At 48.1% G+C, this 24,081-nt stretch overlaps 1 protein-coding gene across 2 annotated transcripts in view; it reads right to left on the bottom strand.

The window, feature by feature from the left end:
- TESK2 (testis associated actin remodelling kinase 2) overlaps nucleotides 1-23,774 on the bottom strand; it is a 67,561-nt gene extending 43,787 nt beyond the window's left edge. Inside the window, exons 1-2 of one of the 2 annotated variants that reach the window (XM_029083202.1) lie at nucleotides 23,758-23,774; nucleotides 8,812-9,127 (exon numbers count right to left, since the gene is read on the bottom strand). In XM_029083202.1, the coding sequence (XP_028939035.1) occupies nucleotides 8,812-9,033 (222 nt within the window). In that variant the 5' untranslated portion in view covers nucleotides 9,034-9,127; nucleotides 23,758-23,774. Of the gene's footprint in view, nucleotides 1-8,811; nucleotides 9,128-19,107; nucleotides 19,185-23,757 lie in introns of those variants that run through there. The other variant, XM_029083200.2, reaches the window with a different exon arrangement.
- Between the last annotated feature and the right edge of the window lie 307 nt (nucleotides 23,775-24,081).

Raw genomic sequence — 24,081 nt, 5'->3', positions numbered from 1 at the left:
CCTCACTAAAACGTTCCTACAGAAATAGGAGAAGGAGGGCGGCCTAGTGGGGAAAGTTTGGGCCTGGGAGTCAGAGGACCTGAGTTCTAATCCCAGCTCCGCCACCTGTCTGCTCTATGACCTTGGGCAAGTCACAACTTCTCTGTGCCTCAGTTACATCATCGAAGAAACAGGGATGAAGACTGTGAGCCTCAGGGGGGACGGGAAATGCATCCAACCTGATGAGGTTATATCTATCCTAGCGCTTAGAACAGTGCCTGGCACATACTGAATGCTTAAATACAACAGATTATGATTATTAGGTAGCGGCCATTGTCGGTTACTTCCCACCGGCCACTGGCCCTTGTTTAAGACTCCTGAGAAAGAAAACGCCACAGATTAAGAGTTATGTATGGAGAGCACTGGGTCATTGAGAGCATGTATCAAAAAACAAACAAAACAAAAAAACAACTTTTGTTTTTCTTTTGAGCATGGAACAATTTTTGGTGTGTGAGTCCAACTGGTTGATCTCGAGTTTAGGAGATGAGGGGGACTGTCTACATCCATGAGAATATTCCCACTCGTGGTCTCATTTCGGAGGCAGGCACAGACCGGGGTTATCGGTCAATCCCAGACGAGCCTTCCGTCCTCTGGCAACGGCACCCAGAAGACGTTCGGAAGTACAGGGGTGACGACAGCTCTCTCTGACAGCCATGCTCATGGTGATGAGTTATCCATTCTATTATTCAACTGTATTTATTGAGAGCTTACCTTGTGCAAAGCACTGTACTAAGCAATTGGGAGGGAGTACCGAATATCGGACACGTTCCTGCCCACAACGAGCCTTACAGTATTTGACAGTGCCTTATCAATTCCTTCCTCTTCCTCCAATAACCCAAGATCCGCAAACATCCCGAGCCTCCTAACACCCCCAAGTCTTCCCCCTGACCTCCCTAACTTGGTCCTTTAATAAATGCATTAGGGATCTCTGAGTCCGACCCAATTATCTTGTACCTGCTCCAGCGCTTAGTCCAGTGTCTGGCACATGGTAAGTGCTTAAATACCACAGTTATGATCTCATCCACTCATTCATTTCAAATCCCTGAACCGGTTATTTTCGACCCAGACAGCCTCTTGCACTACATTTTTCCACTTCCCATTACAAGCCTGTTTCCGGAGGCAAGATCTAACTCGAGGTGGATGCTTGACAGCGGGTATGGTTTTCTTGGTCATTTCTAACTTATTTTCCCATACTGCTTTCCGTCTATACCAATGAGGGTCTGATGGAAACGATGCGGAGGACTGAACTTCATGAAGTTAATGATGCAAATGCCCGGCAACTCCTGTTGGATGTGCTGAAAATCCTCCCAAACACCAGATGGATATGCTAAATTATTGATAAGTCTTGAAATGGGAGAGTTGGTAGACACGTTCCCTGCCCACAGCGAGCTTACAGCCTGGGGAAAGGGCTGACAGGCATTTATTCCTAGGTTTTCTCTCTTCTAGGCAAAATAGCAGCTTGCTCCTTTGCACCAGCGTAGTCAGCACTGCGGTGTTTGATGGTAGTGCCTTAAAAATCATGATTCTTCTCCAGTCTCCCAAGCTTTACTTTACACTTGCTGTGGCTCTTTTGCACTTTCCCAGGGTCCTACTCTTGCTTTCGTCTGAAAATGGCCTCTTAGTAGAAACTGTGCCTTGGCTTGTTTTCACAAGCCGAGGCGCAAGCGTCTTGCAACACATAAAATGCCAGAATCGAGTTAACGAGCCTTGGAGACTAGAGGCCTAGATGGGGAGGGTTGCTGCAGCGGCTTCTGACCGACTGTCAAGCGGCCAATGACGGGCAATTCCTTGGCTGGGGCAGGACAGAGGATTCGGGGAATTATTCCGCTCCCTGCTTTCTGCACATCCGTGGCTCCTCCTGCCTGCTGCTGCCCAGAAAATGCCTTTCGGGAAACAGTGGGCTCCAGAACCGGGATCCTAGGAGGTCTTATTCAACAGAAGCCCGGCCTGAGCAGCACTTTTTGTCCCCTGTGGTATGTGCTAGGCGTTTACTGTGTGTCAAACACTGTTCTAAGGGCTGGGGCAAGTGAATTAGGTAGGGCAGAGTCCCTGTCCCACATGGGGGTCTCAGTCTAAGCAGGAGGGAGAACAGATATTTAATCACCATTCTACAGTACAGGGTATTGAGAGGTTAAGTGACTTGACCAAGGTCACACTACAAGCAATAGGCAGAGCCAGGATTGGGTCCTTCTCCAGGCCTCAGTTCCCTAAATCTGCAAAATATTCTTTCCTTCATTCATTCAATCATATTTATTAAGAGCTTACTTTACTTTATTAGTCTATAGAATCATTGATAAATAAATTGGGATTCAATACCCCGTTCTCCTCCTACTTAGTTTGGGAGGTTCATGTGGGACCTGATGATTCTGTATCGACCACAGCGGCTAGTACAGTGCTCGGCACACAGCAGAGGCACTTAGAAACCATTTTTATTTATTACTATTACACACTGCTCTCCCCAAAATCTTCACATGCTTTTCTCCAAAACAATGATAAATCTCAACTATGGCCAGGGAACAACTAAGAAAAAAAATCCCCAAAAAACCCAAAATAAAAAAATAAAGCCTGGGCACCCAACTGGAAAAAAAAGTTGCAGTGAGCGGCATAAATGTAGGTGCAACCTAATTTTTCCAGGACATTCAGCCTCACCCAGTAATGGATTATTTTGGCAATAAGCAAAGCACTGAAGCCTACATACAGAGGGTAAACACCTGACTTCCCAGCTGCTGGTACCTCCAGTTTGGTTTAGCTGACTTTTCTCTCGTCAGAGCAAACGAGCTGTCAACTCATCACCCGATGGCGGATCGGTTTCCCGGGAAGTGCAGGAGATGCACATCGACAACAGAGGTTGTTTTTAACGCTCAATGACTGACCTAATCATGAAGTCGAAGCTGCTAAAAAAAACCCGTTTTCAATAAATAGGGCTATTTGGCAGATATTTATACATTCCCAATCGTGCCGGACTGAAAAAGTTGAGTCGTTTGCTCCCAAGTGATGCACTGAGTTTAAGAAAATAAAAATAGAGAATTACAGCTCGACCCTCTCAAACTCTACTAGGAGGTGCTACAAGACTAGAAGACCAGTCTTCACAAATATCCTACTCCTGTTATGGAGACCTGCGATCCAGGGATAACAAACTATAATCTAAAAGCATAAACCATCCCAATTACAGCCTCATCTCTCTTTGAAGTACCAGGCGAGATTTAGTAACCTAGAAGATGCAGTTGTGTAAAGTTTAGCCAATGAGATTGTCGGCTGGAGGACCGTTGTGGTTTGGTGGATACAGTGTGGGTCTGGGAGGCCAAAGGCCCCAGGTTCTAATCCTGGCTCTGCCACGAGTCTGCTGTGTGACTGTGGGCAAGTCGCTTCACTTCTCTGGGCCTTAGTTACCTCATCTGTAAAATGGAGATTAAGAGTGTGAGTCACATGGGCTACAGAGACCATGTCCAACCTGATTAACTTGCATCTACCCCAGTGCTGCTTAGCACATATTAAGTCCTTAACAAGTACCATAATTATTATTATTATTAGCTGGGGCTGATGAAGGGGGAACTGTAGAGACTGTAAGGTCATTGTGGGCCCTGCTCTAAGCACTGGGGTGGATACAAGATCATCGTGTTGGACACAGTCCATGTCTCACACGGGGTTTACAGTCTTCACCCCCATTTTACAGATGAGGTAACTGAGGCACAGAGAAGTGAAGTGACTTGCCCAAGGTCACAGAGGAGACAAGTGTTGGAGCCAGGACTAGGACCCAAGTCCTTCTGACTCTCAGGACTGTGCTCTATCCGCTAGGCCACACTGTTCCTGGAAGCGAGGCTTAGGCACAGTAGAGCAGCGAGGAGGGTGAGAGGGAACTAACATCCTCTGAGGATCATCTTGGCTCTACCCAGCGTTTATACAGTGCTTGGTCCCTAGCCAGTAGCCCAATTAGGCCCAACAAAGCCCCAAGAAAGGTGATCGCATTTTATATCTCAGTGGAAAGGGTATCTCAGCTTCTCCCTCTGGCCTGCAGCAAGGAAAAGAAAAGGATCCAAGAGCACGGTTTGCGAGCTCCTGTCTTTCAGGTGACCAGAAATAATAATGATGATGATGACGGTATTTATTAAGAGCTTACTATGTGCCAGGCACTGTAGACAAGCAAATCAAGTGGGACACAGTCCCTGACCCTCATGGGGCTCACGGTCTCAATCCCCATTTCACAGATGAGGTAACTGAGGCACAGAGAAATGACTTGCCTAAGGTCTCAAAGCAGACAGGTGGTGGAACCAGGATTAGAACCCATGACTTTGTGACTCCCGGGCCCAATCTCTATCCATTATGCCTTGCTGTTCCTATCGCCTCACTGTTCCATTTTCAGTGACAAGTAAGAATAACTACAGTACTTGCGAAGCGCTTAGTATGTGCCAGGCACTGGGGTAGAGACAAGCAAATCGGGTTGGCCAGGGTCTGGACAACTGAGCCACATTCGCAAACCCATTAAAGGGGTGGGCCAGCAGCCCCGTGCAGTGGCAACCCCGAGCCCGGCTGGCTCTCGATCTTCCCTTTGCCCACCTAGGGCACCGGCATCACTTGGGTCTAAGGCCTCCCATCCCTCCTTCCGCCTTCTGAGGAAAACAACCTCTTGCTTTATGACAGGGATTGACTTTTCTGTTCACCTGACCTTTCAAACCGAGCAATCAGCTTGCAGTGCCTCATAAGAGATAAAACTAAGAGTCGTTAAACTGTACAAAATAGATTTTATAGCAGACTTTACATGTGAGAGTTCTCGTAGATAAAGACCTAAGAATTAAATCTATGGACAATCCCCGGCCCCGAGACCCCAACCAGAAACCTCTGCCCTCACGACGGACAATGTTGATTCAGCCAGGCCCCTCCCGGAAGGCTCGTGAAAGCTGCCGGGGAACTATTTTGTCAAACGCATTTTTCCCGAGGCCTTGCGGGGTCGGAACCGCGTTGGATCCCATACGGGATTCATTCGGCGGGCCGGGATCCCTGGCGACATCGGCTTTCTTCAGGGCAGGCCTTACTTGTCCCACGAGGGGACCTGGGTTCTAATCTAGGCTCCGCCGCTTGTCTGCTGCGAGACCTTGGGCGAGTTACTTCACTTCTGTGCTTCGGTTCCCTCATCTGCAAAATGGAGATTCGATACCTGCCCTCCCCCTACCTCAGAGGGTCAGCGCCCCTGTGGGACCTGATTAGCTTGTACCTACCCTGGTCCGGTGAATGGCACAGAATATGTACATAACAAACATCACTATCAACTCTGAATGGGAAAAAACCTAGTGTGATTCACGGTCTCCAATAAAGGATAGATTTCCCCGCAGGCATGTCTGACTACATTTTGCTGGACTTCCCTTGCCGTCACTTTATGCCGTCCACCACTGTGGCTCCCTCTCCATCACCTCATCTGTATACCCGACTTGACCTCTCTTCACCCAAGGGACCCCTCGGGCCCCTGACCACTCGCCATTCTCTGAGCTCAATCACACATTTAGCAACATCCTAGGATTTTAAAAAATCCCACTTACTGGCAACAGTAACTGAAAGACAAAATCTGACCGTAAGTTCGAGGCGTGCTCTTCGAATTCCGGGGCTCCCAGTTAAGAAATGCCCCTTTGTTGTAACCCAGGCATTAGAGGAATGGGCTGGGGAATGTTTTGTTTCTAAATTTCTCCGCAAGGTCATATGAACTCCTCCACTCTCTTGTTTATGAAGAGAGTGGGAATCCATTCATTTTGTCCAGGTCTTTACCTTCGGGAATCGACAGCCTTCACTAGAAGCAGCGTGGCCTAGTGGGTGGAGCATGGGCCTGGGAGTCAGAAGGACCTGAGTTCTAATCCCAGCTCTGCCACTTGTCTGCTGGGAGACCTTGAGCACGTCACTTCACTTCCCTGTACCTCAGTTACCTCATCTGTAAAATGGGGATGAAGACTGTCAGCCCCACATTCTATATCCAACCTGATTACTTTGTCTCTAGACAAAGCAGAGCTTAGAACAAGTGCTAAGTGCTCCTGGGAGCACTCAGTCAGCTCCCTCTCTCCTTGATCTCTTATTACAACCCAGCCCACACACTTCGCTCCTCTAACACCAATATACCCGCTGTACCTCGATCTCGTTTATCTTGCCACGGATCCTCTGCCCACATACTACCTCTGGCCTGGGACTTCCTCCCCTTTTACAGCCAAAAGGCTATCATTCTCCCCACCTTCAAAGCCATTCTTAAAAATCACAACCCCTCCAAGAGGCCCTCCTTGAGTCTGCCCTCCTTTCCCCTATTGGCCTCTCTTCTGGGATACTGTGCCCATGAACCGTACCTTAAACCATCTAATATAACCCTCTTTGGCCCCACAGCACTTCTGTCCATATCCTGACATCAATCAAGGGTATTTACTGAGCGCGTACCATATGCAGAGCACTGTACTAAACTCTCGGGAGAGGACAATTCAGCAAAATTAGCAGACATGTTTCCTGCCTAAACCCCTTCCCCTATTTGAATGCCGCTTTAATGACTGTCTTCCCCTCTATATTGTAAACTCCTTGTGGACAGGGATTAGGTCTACCCACTCTATCATGCTGTGCTCTCCCAAGCATTCAGCAGAGTGCTTTGCACACCGCAAGTGCTTGATAAATACCACTGATTAATAGATTAGGGCACCCTCCAGAGACAGGTCCTAGGTGGTCATCGGCTCCCCTACAGATCCAGAATGAGAGACCCTGAGCGAGAAGTGGATTTAAATTAACTTGCTGTTCATCTGGTGTTTAGTGCCCCAGGAGAGCTAGGGGACCCAGTGTCCTATTTGGGGGCTCATTTCCAACTCTGGGGTGGTCTTTAGGGAATCACTTATGGTCTACTGTGCTCTCCCATGCGCTTAGTACAGTGCTCAGTACAGAGTAACTGCCGAGTTTGTTGTGGGCAGGGAATGTGTCTGTTTCTTGTTATACTGTACTCTCCCAAGCACTTACTAGAGTGCTCTGCACCCAGTAAGTAATAAATACGACTGCCTCAATAGCACTGTTTGAGTGGCCTACGATAGGATTTATTATCTGTTTATCTGCCCCATCTTGTGAGGAGGGACTGTTGAATTCTCCCAATTAGTAAAATTCTCTGGCCCTTGGCTGGCGCTCAAATACTATTGATTGACAGGAAACAACCTTTGAGGACTATGAATATCCTGGCTTGCTCCTCTGATGCCTGCCTTCTCACTGTGGCTCGATCTCGCCTATCTCAGTGCCGACCCCTGGCCCACGTCCTGCCTCCTCAAATCCTTCACACAATAACTCTTCCCCGCTTCAAATCCTTATTGAAGGGACATCTCCGCCAAGAGGCCTTCCCGAGCTAAGCCCCTCCTTTCCTCTTCTGCATCGCGCTGACTTGTTCCCTTGGTTCTTCCCTCCTCCCAGCCCCAGAGCACTTATAGCACTCGCTTAGTACATATCTGTAATTTATTTATTTGACTGATGTCTGTCTCCCCTGATCTAGACTGTAAGCTCACTGTGAGCAGGGAATGTATGTGTTTATTGTTATATTGTCCTCTCCCAAGTGCTTAGAACAGTGCTCTGCAAACAATAAGAGCTCGATAAATTTGACTGAATGAATGAATGGTTCTTCCAGAGAAAACTGGCAGAGAGCAAGCGGAGCACTTCTAAACACACTGTATTGACTGGCTGATGACCAGACCCTCTGTCTGTTCTTTTCCTCTTGGACTAAGTCCTCTTTCCCGGTTTGGCTCGGCACCTTCTTGGCTGCTTCTTTTAAATCCTCAACTCCAATTTGCTTTTGACTTTACTCCATTCAGCTGGAGCTGCTAAAGATGATCTCCCCAGGAACCCTATTACAAAAGCCCCCGGCTCCTCCCTTAAGTAACCAAGTCCAGCTCTCAAAGGTAGGGCTTGCAAATTCGCCTCCCTAACCAAATAGACCTATTCTTAACCCCTATTCTTAACCCAAGTCCCCAGCTCTAGATCTACAGCTGTAGTTTCACATTCACTTTACTTCAGCTCTCTCCGATCCACGCCGGGGAGTGATCCGAGGATACCAGAAAAATCCGAGGGCACCAATTTCTCCCCCACTTTGATTTGCTAAATCCTTGTTTGGTTTTCTAGGCAGCTGGTAAAAGCCAGAACGACTGTAGAACCTCACTGCGATGGGAGGAGGCTGCAGGAACACTGCTGACAAAACACATAGAGGGATTGCACAATTTTAACTTTGCTCCACAGGGCCGCTGTGGTGCTGACGGAAGGGGTCTACAGAGGAATGGAGCCAGCTCTGCTCGAAAGGGGCTGGGGTGTCTCCGTGTGGAGCGTGAAAAACGTGAGGGGTTGAAGAAGAAAAGGGAATTGAAAGGGAGAGGGAAAAAAAACAGGCATTATTGTGCAGCACATGGGGGCTGAAAGCAGGGTGACCAACCTGACTTTGCTCAGAGGAGTAGAACAATTCAAGAGACAATTGCATGCCATATGGAAAATGTCCTACTCGGTGGTTCCTAGCTCCAAGCATATGCACACAAAACCATACTTTACTGTGCAATGGATGCTTAAAAAAAAAAAAGCAGCAAACATATCATGGATTTTCAGTTTTGCCTTTCCTGACCCCTGTAACTTTCCTACAATAAGGCCTACGCAACATTATAAACAGCCAAGAGGAGAGCTTTTATATTGCCTCTTGAAAATCAACGTCTTCCACCCCAGAGTGGAAAAACCTTCAGAGAGAGGTCTGCTCTCCTCGGTGAGGCAGCGGCGGATAGGACGAAATAGCTGCTCTCCACTCACCTTGAACACTTCAGAGAAGAAGCCAGACCCAATCTTTTCACAGGTGAAGTCGTCAAGGCGTGTGAGTCTGGAAAAGGCACTTATAAGCGCTCGGTAGGAAGACGGCCAGACTCTTCCCATCTGGGCCACGTTCCCATCCCCTCCTCCTCCGCCATCCAAGTCTTCCAGGCGTTCAAAACGAGGGGGACATCCCGCAATCGAATTCCGCTTACTTCGATCCATAGTCCCAACGGCCACCTTTTCCTTCTTTACCAGAAGGAAAGACTCCTTACATCTTCGACTCTTGATGGACTTTGTCTTCTCTTTTGGGTTGATCCTGAAACGAAGGAAGAGGGAGTTCAGGAAGATATTCCTCCAACGGAAAGGGACTTCCCAAATCTCGCTCTTAGATAAGGCACGCTGCCCCTCCCGCTTATAGTTCTTCACAAGAGCAAAAAAAAAAGGAGGGGAGCACCCTATAATACAGAAGACAGAGAATTAGCTCATGCCTCCCTAAATCATTTTCTCTTTTTCCAAGTTGGTCTTTCAAGTTGAAACAAAGACTATTTGCTTCAAGGAGCCATATTTTGAATGAGTCGACAGACAAGTCCAGAGAAAAACAATAGTGATCAGCAACAATTAGCCACCACAACATCGCAAGAGATTTCTCCCCTTTCCACCTGATCAAAACAGAGCCGCGTCAGCAGTTGCAGTGACCTCCTTTCGTCCCTTCTAAAGGAGGTGAAATTTAAAAAAAAATTCAGGGCTGGTCTCCCTCTAAAAATGCAATCTCCCTTTTTAGAAGGGAGGTTCTTACAGCAGGGGAACATGGTGTTTTTCAGGTCAGAGAGAAGAACCAACATTGACTCTTCAATAGCCAAATCCTCCTCTTTTGCTTAAAAGGAGAATACGATGCATAGAGTACCCTGGGACACTGATGTTCAAGCAGCGGGAGGGAAGTAGTTTTCGAGGCCAAAAGATTATGTTGAAAGAGAGAAAGGAAGAGGAAAAGAAGGAGGAGGAGCAGAAAAAGGAGGAGGAGGAGAAAAAGGGGGAAGGAAAGAACTGCTGAAAAGACAAGAAACGGGTGGGCCTAACATTTCAGTAGGATGAGGAAAGACGGAGAGTGGACCAAGAGAATTGAAAGTGATAGACAAGTGATGACAGATCTTGAGAGAAGGGGACACGCGTTTTAATCTATTAGATCTGCTGTAACCTATTAGATTGTAAAATCTTCATGGGCAGAAATTGTGTCTTCTATTGTACTCTCCCCCAAGCCCTTAGTACAGTAGACTGCACACAGTAAGAGCTCAATACTACTGAATGGTGGATAAAAAATAGTTGCATCTCTGGGGTTTACCTCAGATTCCACACTTTGCAGTTATCTGAATAATGTGGGGCCCCTGAAGCTATCTGACTATTTTTTTCATGACAGTTCCTCCCCAAAGAAGGCTTGGGCTAAGACAGACTGAGCTCCAAAGAAAAGTCATGGGGCTATTGAGGAACCAGGGGAACTAGGGCAAGAACTGTGGCTCGTCTGGTTCAGCTTGTGATTCTCCACCGGGTGGAGGGGACAGAATCGCTTAACTGCTGCTGATCTGGTTTGGTTTGTATGTCTGTCACATTTTCACACATCGCCTTAGTCACAGAGGCCTGGAGATTTTGAAATGACAGCTGACCTCTCAATGGCAGATACTCCCCACCTTTCAACACCAAATGCGGTCCGGTGTCTACTTTGTAATGTTGCAAGACCTGTTTTGTTTCATGCCCCAAATGGAGACAACTTTGCAAGAAACACCAGCCCCAACGTATGATCCGTACCCCACCCCGTCACTGTTTCAGACTAGACACCCCATTTGGAACAAACAAAATCAAAGGAAGAATAGCGTGGAAGCAGGATGGCAGAGTGGCTAGAACACAGGCCTCGGAATCAGAAGGTCATGGGTTCTAATCCTGGCTCTGCCACTTCACTTCCTTGGGCCTCAGTTACCTCATCTGCAAAATGGGGATTGAGACTGTGATCCCCACGTGGGACAGGGAATGTGTCCAACTTGATTTGCTTGTAACCACCCCAGCTCTTAGTACGCTGCCTGGAATATAGTAAGTGTCTAACAAATACCATTATCATCATTATTATTTCCATGTCTTTCAGAGTGAGCTCACTCATGCTGTCCCCAATCCATTTTTTTTTTAAATGGCATTTGCTAGGTGTTTACTATGTTCCAGGCACTGTACTAAACCCTGGGGTGGATGCAAGCTAATCAAGTTGGACACAGTCCCTATCCCACATAGGGTTCACAGTCTTAGTCCCCATTTTACAGATGAGGTAAAAGGCACAGGGAAGCTAAACAACTTGCCCAAGGTCACACAGCAGGCAGGTGAAGGAGCCAGAATTAGAATTCAGGTCCTCTGACTCCCAGACTGGGCTTTTTCCACTCGGCCACACTGCTTCTCCATACTTCGATTGGTGATCCTGGCTCCACAAACCCTTCCCTTCCTGATTTTTCCGGCCTACCCAGTCCCCTTCTTTAAATACATGCTGGAAGGCTCAAGGAAGGAGAGGAGACACCAATGCTCAGGAGATGAACACCAAGCGAAAGGATATAGGGTGGCAACCCCTCAGCGTCCCTCTGTTCTCCTACATCCGTCCCCAGCCTCCCACGCCATCTGAGTCCGAGGAAGCCCAGCAGTTTGTCCCAAAAAGGAGTCTGGCCCACCAGCAAATCTGAATTTGACACCCCTGCTTTAGAACGGGGTGTTATGGGTTGCTACCCAACCCAGACACTCGTTTCGTCGTCCTGCTTCTCAGCTCTCCATTACCTACTGCCCAGAGTCATCCAATTCCCTGCTTAGATATGCAAGAGAAAAACAAATTTCTCCTTCTTCGATGAAAATTGCTTTGGACCAGAATTTGGGAATGCAGAGTTCATTCAATCGTATTTATTAAGCGCTTACTGTGTACACAGCACAGTACTAAGCACTTGAAAGAGTTAAAAGGCTGTCATGGAAGAAAAGCCCGCCGTATAGGGTCCCCTGTCACCTTGGGCAGCACCCCTAATGATCAAATGCTCACTGGAATTCACCGAGGCCTAAACGACTGCCAGTCCAGTCGGATCCGATTTAATCTGCCGCATCTACACGAGAACCTCCTGAAACAGGATTCAAAACGGCCTCCTCGAAGCATCAGAATATGTCTGTCACCACCTTACTAATCAGATGCTAAGACTTCACGGGGGGAGGACGGGGATTTTGTCTTGTTTCCAATTTTTTTTAAATAAGCTATTTTTTCAGACACATTGCCTTTGGTTACCAAAGTAGCCAATTTCTTGAACGGGACAACTAAATGCATGAACTGAGCACCCCTGTCTTTAAGTGGTAGCCTCCCCAGAGCCAACCTCAACCCAAGAGACCAGTTCTACTGAAGCACCCCACAGTGGCACCTCTGCTGATTATAAATCCAGTATTTAATAAACCGTTCTGTCCCTGCTCTGGGGACTGGAAATGACCTGTGGCCATCTTTCCTCAACTCTTGGTCATTTTGCTTGTCGTTCCCCTCCCCCCCAAAAAAGGACAAAGGATTTTCCAAGTGTTTCATGCTTCCAAATTTATAACGACTGCCATTTCCTCCACAAAACAGTTTTTTGGGGTTTTTTTGGAGGGGGTGGCTACCTCCCCATTACCTGCGTGGGCTAAGGACCTGGAGAGGTGATTTTTGTGCTAGTGAGGTGAGAGTCTTCCACTTAGAGAAACAGGCACTTCTGTAGAGCTACAATTTAGGAAAGACCTCCCCCCACCCTCAAAGAAAAAAAAGCTACCAAAAGAAGAGACTAGCAGGGTAAATTCTCAACTCACGGAAACAAGGACTGATCTGTTGCCTTAAAGTATTTTGTAGCTCTCTGCATATCAGATGTGGCAAATGGGTTTCAGAAGAAGCATTCATTTATAGTTCAGGCTTTGAAAAGACCTGTGTTCAAAACACCTCAAACAACTCCTCCTCCCCACACTGTACTCTGTATTCTGGGGCCGACCAAAATTTCTCTCATTTCCCCATCAGAGGAGAGTTTTGCGCACCCAATTAGACCACACACAATTTCTGGACGACACAGCTCACATATTCAATACCTAGAAAGCTGCAGCCTTTTTTTTTTTTCCTCTTTCCACGGGGGACTCTCTAGGGATTGCAGGCCAGCGAGCAGCCGGCTTCAATCTCACCTTGAAAGCAGCGAAGTTACCTACTGCAGATGCAAGCGAGGCCTGGGTTAAATGTGAGAGGGTTTTCTACAGAAGGATGTGCCAAAGCTTCGATATTCAACATATTCCACCTATCGATCACTCCCTGTTTACTGTTCTAAAGTTCACTGTTCCTTCCGGTGCTCTCATCCACTCTGGCAGACAAAATGCAAAGAAGCCACTGTGATCCAGGGACCACGGTGACCCCGTGGGACAGCCCTGAAAGAGGAGGCAGGTCTCTGGCTGCCACAGGGATCAGTAGCCAGGTCCTGAAATATTTACACTGAGAATCCGACTGAAAGCCCTCGGGCAGAGCCTAAACTCATTCATTCATTCACTCAAAATGATTGAGTGCTTACTGTGTGCCAAGCACTCTACTAAGCGCTTGAGTGCTGAACGTTTTCTGAGCTCTTCGATCCAGGTGTGCCTGGAATGGAAGAGGAAACCAAAGCTCATCAAGTTACCACCTTGAGGGTGATCAAGCTTCCATCCTTATTTCCGTTTTAGAGAAGTACCACGAAGAAGTGGACAAGAGCCTGGGCCTGGGGGGCAGAAGGATCTGGGTTCTAACCCCGGCTCGGCCACTTGTCTGCTGTGTGACTTGGAGCAAGTCACTTCACTTCCCTATGCCTGCTACCTCGTCTGTAAATTGGGGAATAAGACCGTGAGTCCCAGGTGGAACAGGCACTGTGTCCAACCTGTTTAGCTCATATCCACCCCAGCATATCCTTCCCTGGCACATAGCATTTAACGAACACCACCACCATCATTATTATTATTTCCATTCCGGCAGAGGGCCGGCCCCTCATTCCCAGGAGCCAGGACCCCCGACGGGCCCATACCCAAGGGCCTAACTGCTCGCTTTGTGGCTCGGGGAACTCAGGGAACCATCAGCAATTCCGACCAGAGTGTCGGGGAAGCCAGGTGGATTGGTTAGCTGCACCTCTCTGCCCAGACCGGCCACCGCGTGGTCGGTCTACTTAGCTGTCCTCCCTTCTCTGGGAGAAAACAGCCGACGCAGGCGGTTGTCTGCGTCGCGTTTCGGGTCGACTGCCTCGTTAAAAACAATTGCACCCTGTGCTGTTCGGCTGCCCCCCACCCCCTCCCCGATTAAGGATGAGTTGCAGTTTCCATTCAAGTCAAGAGGCTGTTTGGCAGAAAAGCTATTCAACGTCTCTCTCTCACACACAATGGCCGGGTGTCGGGTCCAGACAGATCTCAAAGCAGGGTCTTAAAAGCCACAACAGGCTCTTTGGACTTTCCTACTCTTCCTAGATTTTTTGGGAACGCTCGCTCCGTGCTACGTGCTGAAGCACAGGATGGAACGAACAGGAGCAGAGTCCCAAAGTGCCTCAGGTGCATCTCTCTCTTCCACATTTCTTATTGGCACAGCGGTGGCCCGTGGGGTGAACAGGAAAATCTTTTCTGCTTCCATCCAATTGGGGCAGGCTCCTGAGGAGGAGTGGCCGGGGAAGGGGGATGGAAAGCTTTGAAAAAGGGAAGGAGAGAGTCCTGCCAATTTGCGTGCCATAGAAGGCTGTTCCAGGCACAAGGAGCAGTGAGGAAGAAGGGATTAAAGGTCTGAGGGAAGGGACACTTAGCCAGAACTGGACCAGCATGGCTACGGCCTTCCGGACTGAGTGCTCGATGGAGAGGACAATCGGGAACTGGTTTTAATGAGGGGCATGTGAAATTACACACCTGAAAAATGCCTTAAGAATACGTGTGTTCCATCCCCCTGCTCCGTGCCAGAAAAATAATCCCCTTTCCTAGTCTTACAAGTCTCCAGAAAAGGAAATTCTACAAGCTCCCTTGGAAATAAGGTTCGGAGTTTCATAAACTGGAAAGATTATCTTGGCAGAAACAGCTGATACTGTATTCTCAGTAGTAATGGCATTTACTGAGGGCCCGTTTTGGAATTAAGTGCTTGGGAAAGGACAATTATTTATGTATATTAATGTCCCCCTGTAGACCGTAGGCTCAATATGGGCAGGGACTGTGACTACCCTCTCAGTGTACTGGACTCTTCCAAGAATTTAGTGCAGTGCTCTGAACACAGTAAGCACTCAAATACCACTGATTGATGTGTGTAGAAGGGAGCAGCAAAACTAACATTCACCAGGGAGAGAAGCAGAATCTGGGTCGGTGAATTCATTCATTCATTCAACTGTATTTATTGAGCACTTACTGTGTGTAAAGTACTGTACTAAGCACTTGGGAGAGTACACTATAACAACAAGCAGGCACATTCCTGCCCACATGAGCTCACAGTCTAGAGGGGGAGAATCGACCAAAAGGCTAGAAATGAAGGAAAAGATAGTAGCCGTATTGTGGTATAGCTAGCGGTGGTGGGCTGTCGTTACCATCTGATCACAAGAGAAAATGAGAGCGTGACGGGCAGGGAGGAGAAGAGATGAAAATACAGAGATTCGTGGTGGCAAGGAGACAAGAGAGACGGCAACTCTCTGGCAGTACCATGCTGAGAAAGTTGGATGAGCTGTAAAATACAGGCCTGGCAGGATTTCGTCCCATATGGAAGACCACTTTAAATCCCATTAACTTAGCACAAAAGGAGAAGCCGAGTGGCCTATGGGATAGAGCGCGGGGCTGGGAATCAGAAGGACCAGGGTTCTAATCCCGGCTCGGCCACTTCTCTGTCGTGTGACTCTGGGCAAGTTACCTCACTCCTCTGGGCCTTGGTTACCTCATCTGTAAAATGGGGAGATGGTGAGCCCCGTGTGGGACAGGGCCTATGTTCAACCCGATTAGCTGGTATCCACCCCAGCGCTTACTACAGGGCTTGGCACAAAGTAAGCTCTTAAATACCACAATTATTACGATTATTACAAAAGCCGAGAATTACCTTCAATGTCCTAGATTTCATAACAGGGATGCATCTAACCCAGGGAGAGCTTCACCAACTTGTGAGCAACTGTGAGCCTGGGCAATGTCCATCTTCTCTGAATCTACTGACCCACTTGTGCGAAGGACACAATACGGTATGGCTGAAATGGGTTGGGAGACTACACCAGGTGATAAAAAGCCATTATAAATGAGGCATCTTGTAGACCCTGGGCTTTGAGAAGAATGTGACAAAGGCATTTATTGAACAATTGCTGCGTTCAGAGCACTGTATTAAGCTCTTGGGAGAGTACAATACAACAGAGTGGACAGACGTGTTCTCTACCAACAGGGAACTTAAAAGTCCAGAGGGAGAGACAGACATTAAAGTAAATTACAGATGTGTAATTTATAAGAGCTATGGGGCTGGGAGGGGAAAGGAATATCAACTGCTTAAAGAATACCGATCCAAGTGAGCAGGTGACACAGAAGAAGGAGAAATGAGGATTGATTTATTTATATTAATGTCTGTCTCCTCCACCCAGACTGTATGCTCATTGTGAGCAGGGAACGTGTCTACCAACTCTGTTATACTGTACTCACCCAAGCGCTTAATACAGTGCTCTGCACACATAAGCACTCAATAAATACGACCGACAGACTGAGTCAGGGAAGGCCTCTTGGAAGAGATGTGATTTTAATAAGGCTTTGAAAGCAGGCAGAGTTGTGGATTGTGAATATACTTATAATAGTTAACATGTGTGAATCTATACAAATATATGCAACCATAAATAGTATCTTCACACCTCAGAGGTCAGCAATTCATAACGGCATCTGAGGGGTTGGATTAGCAGGCTGTAACTTAGAACGACTTTAGTGTCTGCTCTCAAACTCGCTCGGATTTGCTTGTGACCTCCCTCAGTGTCCTACCTAGTGCGGCCTAATGAAAAGCACACGAGAGTCAGGAGGTCTGGTCTCCGCCACTGACCGGCTGGGAAACCCCGAATGAGCAGCTCAACCTCTCTCCGGGCCTGAATTTCCTCATTTGTCCAACTGGGATAAGATCTTGTTTTCCCTGCCTCTTAGAGTGGGGGCCCTGTGTGGGACCGATGTGCTCGGTACATAGTAAGCACTTAATAAACCCCCTGACTATTTTGAGAAACTCTAAGCTAAATGAATCAACCCTAATGAAGTCAAAGAAGCCGGTTTCAATCTGCGTTTAATTCTCTTTCAGATCTGTACTGCCCTTCTCTGTCATCACGTAGCCACTAAGGAGACTGAGAGCATTAGGAAGACGCAAGGTGCAAGATTCCCTCACCCAGAGCTACTTATTCCTGACCTGTGTTAAGCCCCTGCTATTCCAGGTCCGAGCCTCTCTCAAAGGGAGACTATCACACAGGCCAAATTAGGTGGGTCATTAACCATGAGGGCACAACTCCATTTGCTCATGGGTTACTGAGGTTAAATCCACCTCATTTCTGACATGTCATAAAAAGTAATAATAATGACACTAGAAGAAAAGACCAATACCTCGAATTCTTCAGAATTTCAAGGCATAAAATTCTGGAGATCAACTGTTGGCTTGATTTGAAACCACAGTACAGTGCGTATTTCCTTAAAAAATAGTATAATGGTCTAACATGGGGAGCAAGGAATTACAGAAAGGTAGGACAGGTACATTACAGTCGGACCTCCGTGCATTTTTTTTTATATTCCAATTTTCTGGAAACAAACAGAAGGTTAAAGTAACCAGCCCAACTGAAAGAGGAGCTTTTCCTGGACAGTTCAGATGTATGTAGATTTCTGATTTTCCATGAGTACCCTAATAACTGGATTTTTTTTTAAAGCTTTAGCAATGTTCTTTAGAATGCTCCCATTATTTGTCATTTTTAAAAAGAGTGCCAGCAAAAGGTCTGACTTTTTATTAATAATAGTGGTAGAGGTTGCTACACAATTTGTGAAGCACATATTTAAGAGCTCTACGGAGGTTTTCAAAGGGAAAAAAAGGGGATGGTGATTATATTCATTTATCAAGTGACCTGCTAGAGATGAAGTTCTGTCCAGATCCTTTTACCTATGAAACTTGGAAGACCACAGTGAGATAGATGACTGCAAAATTAATTCAAGTTTCACACTGTATCTGACTGCCAAAGTCTCCATGCACAGAGCTCCTCCTCAAAAAAAAAAACAACTTTACTACAAAGTCTCATGTGTCCAACCAGTTACTGGAATACCTCAGCACAGATATTACTCATGTATTTTGAAGAGGCAGATATAATGCACAATTTCTATAACACTACCATCATCCTAGGTGCCTTAAGAGGCCAACCTTCATCAGAAAAAGTCAATGGTTTCATTCTTACCTGGTCTTTTTTGGTGGGACGGGGGGCGAGAGGAGGGTGTAGGGGGAGGCAGTGAGCTATAACAGTCAAATTTTTCAATCTGCTGTATTTACTGAGGGCTTAAGGTGTGCAGAGCACTGTGCTAAGTGATTGGGAGAGTAGAAAATTTTGAGGGAAGGAGAAAGTTTGCGAGCATAGAATTTAACACCTTACACCAACCATCCATTCATTATAAATGTAAGTACAGTCAACACACACACACACACACACATACATCTGCTCTGTGCCCCTGGCAAAAACAACCCACTGGTAAGATCACAGAAGAGCCATCTGCAGCTGGACTTTAAAGATTACATAAATACAGGAACAGTGACAGCGCCAGCCAAGCTTTCCAGTTAAAAGAGGAAAGATGTATGCTATATTCGGGAACATACCACTTCCTATTAAAAAAAAAAAAAACAAGACCCCTTATCAAGTGTTATAAATTTCAACATAACATCCAGTTAAACAAACCAATGGGGCGTTCGATGTCCATAAAACACTTTCGCAGCTGCCCGAGGGCAAAAATGTATTCGTTAATGGAATAAGAGGGGAGCGTTCGACAAAGTGGCGCAACAATACCCGGTTAACTTGACTGAGTTGAAAGAAAATTCAAAAGGTAGAAGCAGCCTTTCCCAAAGTGTATGGCTTCCAGAAATAAGATCCAGCCCACTCAGAAGCAGTCCGTCTCTGCCATTTCCCAACAAGAGGGTGTTGCAGTTTGCGGGAACAGCTCAGAAGCTAAGAGCAACCGGGGACGACCATCACCGATCAATCACGGATGTTCACTGTTTACTGTGCACAGGGCGCTGTACTAAACTCTTGGAAGAGTACAATCAATCATTGATATTAACCGAGTGCTTACTGTGTGCTGAGGTTGGGAGAGTTTGATACAACAGACCCTGCGGCTCAGTGAAAACAGCCCGGCCTTGGGAGTCAGAGGACATGGGTTCCAATCCCGGCTCCTCCACTTGTCAGCTGTGTGGCCTTGGGCAAGTCACAACTTCTCTGTGCCTCAGTTCCCTCATCTGTAAAATGGGGATGAAGTCTGTGAGCCCTACGTGGGACGACCTGATTACCTTGTATCTACCCCAGCGCTTAGAACAGTGCTTGGCACATAGTAAGCGCTTAACAAATACCAACATTATTATTTTTATTATTCTAATCCTGGCTCCGCCACCCGTGTGCTGTGTGACCTTGGGGAAGTCACTTCACTGTGCCTCATCTGTCAAACGGGGATGAAGACTGTGAGCCCCAGCTGGGACAACCTGATGGACCTTCTATCCACCCCAGCACTTAGAACAGTGCTCGGCACACAGTAAGTGCTTAACAAATACCATTATTAATATTACAATTAACAGAGTTGGTACACACGTTCCCTCCCCACAAGAAGCTTAGAGTCTGGAGGATCGCCACCACCGTTCCTGGCATCTAAAGCTTGTAGGGCAAACAGACTCACAGCACTGGTCCAACAGGTTTTCAGCAAAGAATACGCTGACCAGAACGTCAACCCTCCCGGTGGGGATGGCGGGGGACGGCTTTGGTCACCGGCAGGTGCCCGCCTCGCCCGGGGGCATCCAGGCAGGGTCCAGGATGAGCTCTGCTTAGCCTCCAATCCCTCCCAACCAATCGATCAATCAATGGTATTTACAGTCTCTGCGAGGACGGTGAGGCAGTCGACCTGGCCAGGCTGATCTCAATCGGTCGGATTTACTGAGTGTCTACTTAGAGCAGAGCACTGTACTAAGCACTCGGGGGAGGACGATACAACGAGTTTACAGTCCAGAGGGGAAGACGGGCATCAATATAAAGTTTAAAATACATAATTTATCGCTATGTACTTGAGTGGCGGGGGCGGAGGGTGGGGCGAATATCAGGAGCCCAAAGGGCACAGATCCGCCCCCAGGGGCAGTCCCTCCCTCCTCTGCCAAGGGCAGAGGGCAGACCAAGGGCAGGGGGGATTTCCCCGGTGCGGCCCGGGGGGTTGGCAGGGACAGTCCCCGAGGGCTCCGGGGCTGGCGGAAAGCCCCCCCACCTCGGGGAAGCCGGGGGAGGGACAGACTCCGGGGGACCTGTTGGGGTCCGGAGGGCTCCAAATGTTCGCCCCTGCACTTGCTCCCTTTTTTCACCCCTCCCTCAACCCCACAGCAATTCCGTCCGTATCCGTCATTTATTTCTATTAAGGTCTGTCTCCCCTCTAGACTGTCAGCATGGGGTGGGCAGGGGATGTGTCTGTGTCCACCAACTCTGTGGTCCTCTCCCAAGCGCTCAGTACAGTGCTCTGCACAGAGTGAGTGCTCACTACGTACCACTGATCGATGAGGGGTGAAGTTGGGAGGTCCCCAAAGGGGGTGAGAGTGTTGGTGTGTGTCTTTCTCGCACAGCCCCCTGCCCCCACTTACCCACCACGGCCTAGTGGCAAGAGCCCAGGCTTGGGAGTCATTGGACCTGGGTTCTAATCCTGCCTCAGCCAACATAATAATCATCATCATGGTATTTGCAAAGTGCTTATTATTTGCCAAGCGCTATTCTAAGTGCTAGGGTAGGTACAAGGTAATCAGGTTGTCCCAGGTGGGGCTCACAGTCTTAACCCCCATTTGACAGACGAAGTAACTGAGGCACAGTGAAGTGACTTGCCCAAGGTCACACAACAGACAGGCGGAGGATCCAGGATTAGAACCCACGTCCTCTGACTCCCAAGCCCATGCTCTTGCCACTAAGCCACGCTGTTTCTCTACACCTGGTCTGCTGTGTGATCTAGGGCAAGTCACTTCACTCCTCTGGGCCTCAGTTTCCTCATCTGTCAAATGGGGATTATTATCACTCACACTTATTGAGCACTTACCATGTGAAAAGCACCGTACTAAGCGCTTTGCAGGGGACAAAAGAACATCAATCACATTCCCTTGCCTGCAGTGAACTTGGGCAGGTCACTTCACTTCTCTGGGCCTCAGTTACCTCATCTGGAAAATGGGGATAAAGACTGAGAGCCCCACGTGGGACAACCTGACGACCTTGCATCCACCCCAGCGCTGAGAACAGTGCTTGGCCCAAAGTAAGCGCTTCACGGACACCCTCACTACTATGGTTATTACCTTGTATCCACCCCAGCGCTTAGAACAGTGCTCTGCACACCGTAAGGACTAAATACGACTGAATTAATATGACTATTACCTTTTATCCACTCCAGTGCTCAGAACAGTGCTCTGTACCCGGAAGAACTCAATAAATACGACTGAATAAATATGACTATTACCTTGTATCTACTCCAGCGCTTACAGCAGTGCTTGGCCCAAAGTAAGCGCTTAACCAACACCATCACTCCTATGACTATTACCTTGTATCCACCCCAGCGCTTAGAACAGTGCTCTACACACCGTAAGCACTCAATAAAAACGACTGAATGAATATGACTGTTATCCTGTATCCACCCCAGCGCTTAGAACAGTGCTCTACACACCTTAAGCACTCAATAAATACGACTGAATGAATATGACTGCTACCCTGTATCCACCCCAGCGCTTAGAACAGCGCTCTGCACACCCTAAGCACTCAATAAATACGACTCAATGAATACGACTGTTACCCTGTATCCACCCCAGCGCTTAGAACAGTGCTTTGCCCACTGTAAGCACTCAATAAAGGCGACTGAATAAATGATTATTACCTTGTATCCACCCCAGCGCTTAAAACAGTGCTCTGCACACCGTAAAAACTCAATAAATATGACTGAATGAATATGACTACTACCTTGGATCCCCCCCAGCGCTTAGAAGAGTGCTCTGCACACTCTAAGCACTCAAATACGACTGAATGAATATGATTATTACCTTGGATCCACCTCAGCGCTTAGAGCAGTGCTCTGCACACCGCCAGCACTCAATAAATACGACTGAATGAATATGACTACTACCTTGGATCCTCCTCAGCGCTTAGAACAGCGCTCTGCACACCGTAAGCACTCAATAAATACGACTGAATGAATATGACTACTACCTTGGATCCTCCCCAGCGCTTAGAAGAGTGCTCTGCACACCCTAAGCACTCAAATACGACTGAATGAATATTACTACTACCTTGGATCCTCCTCAGCGCTTAGAACAGCGCTCTGCACACCGTAAGCACTCAATAAATACGACTGAATGAATATGACTACTACCTTGGATCCTCCCCAGCGCTTAGAAGAGTGCTCTGCACACCTTAAGCACTCAAATACGACTGAATGAATATGATTATTACCTTGGATCCTCCCCAGCGCTTAAAACAGTGCTCTGCACACCGTAAAAACTCAATAAATACGACTGAATGAATATGACTACTACCTTGGATCCTCCCCAGCGCTTAGAAGAGTGCTCTGCACACCCTAAGCACTCAAATACGACTGAATGAATATGATTATTACCTTGGATCCACCTCAGCGCTTAGAAGAGTGCTCTGCACACCGCCAGCACTCAATAAATACGACGGAATAAATGATTATTACCTTGTATTCACCCCAACGCTTAGAACAGTGCTCTGCACACCGCCAGCACTCAATAAATACGACTGAATGAATATGACTACTACCTTGGATCCTCCCCAGCGCTTAGAAGAGTGCTCTGCAGCGTGGCGCAGTGGAAAGAGCATGGGCTTTGGAGTCAGGGCTCATGAGTTCAAATCCCAGCTCTGCCACTTGTCAGCTGTGTGACTGGGGGCAAGTCACTTAGCTTCTCTGTGCCTCAGTTCCCTCATCTGTAAAATGGGGATTAAGACTGTGAGCCCCACGTGGGACAACCTGATTCCCCTGTGTCTACCCCAGCGCTTAGAACAGTGCTCTGCACATAGTAAGCGCTTAACAAATACCAACATTATTACTCTGCACACCCTAAGCACTCAAATACGACTGAATGAATATGATTATCACCTTGGATCCACCTCAGCGCTTAGAGCAGTGCTCTGCACACCGCCAGCACTCAATAAATACGACGGAATAAATGATTATTACCTTGTATTCACCCCAACGCTTAGAACAGTGCTCTGCACACCGCCAGCACTCAATAAATACGACGGAATAAATGCTTATTACCTTGCATTCACCCCAACGCTTAGAACAGTCCTCTGCACACCGTAAGCACTCAACGAATACGACTGAATGAATACGACTACTACCTTGGATCCACCCCAGCGCTTAGAAGAGTGCTCTGCACACCACAAGCACTCAGTAAATACGACTGAATTACTATATTACCCTGTATCCACCCCAGCGCTTCGAACAGCGCTCTGCACACCGCCAGCCCTCAATACCTACGCCTGAATGACTGTGATTATTAACTTGTATCCGCCGCAGCGCTTAGAGCAGTGCCCGGCCCCCAGGGGGCGCTTCTTCACCCACACCATCGCTCCCTCGACTCGGCCCTTGCCCCTCCCGCAGCGCTTGGCAGAGAGTGAGCGCTGAGGAGACGGTTAGAGCGGTGATTCTGCAGAGAGAGGCCGCCCCTCCCCCCCCCCCCCGGGACGGCGGGTACCCGGATGTTACCTGAGGGGGAGGAAGGGGGGGGGGGTCTCCTCAGCCTCCTGAGGCGGCGGGGGTCCGGCGGGTGGGGGGCGGGGACGCGGCGGCGGCCATGAGGGAGACTGGAGGGGGGGAAGAAGAAGCGACGACGACGACGACGGCGGACGGACTCCTCAAACCGTCCCGACGAACGCCCCCAGCGGGGCCCCCCTCCCCTTCGTCCCCGCCGCCGCCTGAGGGCAACCGGGGCCGAGCCGCGCGCGCACGCGCCTATTTAACCTCCCCCTCCCTCCCGCCCCCTCCCCGCCGCAGCCAATCAGAAGCCCCGGCCCGGCGCGCGCGCTCTCC

Source organism: Ornithorhynchus anatinus, chromosome 18 (assembly GCF_004115215.2).
Source record: "Ornithorhynchus anatinus isolate Pmale09 chromosome 18, mOrnAna1.pri.v4, whole genome shotgun sequence".
NCBI classification, from domain to species: domain Eukaryota; kingdom Metazoa; phylum Chordata; class Mammalia; order Monotremata; family Ornithorhynchidae; genus Ornithorhynchus; species Ornithorhynchus anatinus.
Note: the sequence above shows the minus strand (reverse complement) of the source record. Positions and strands in the feature narration are given on the sequence as shown.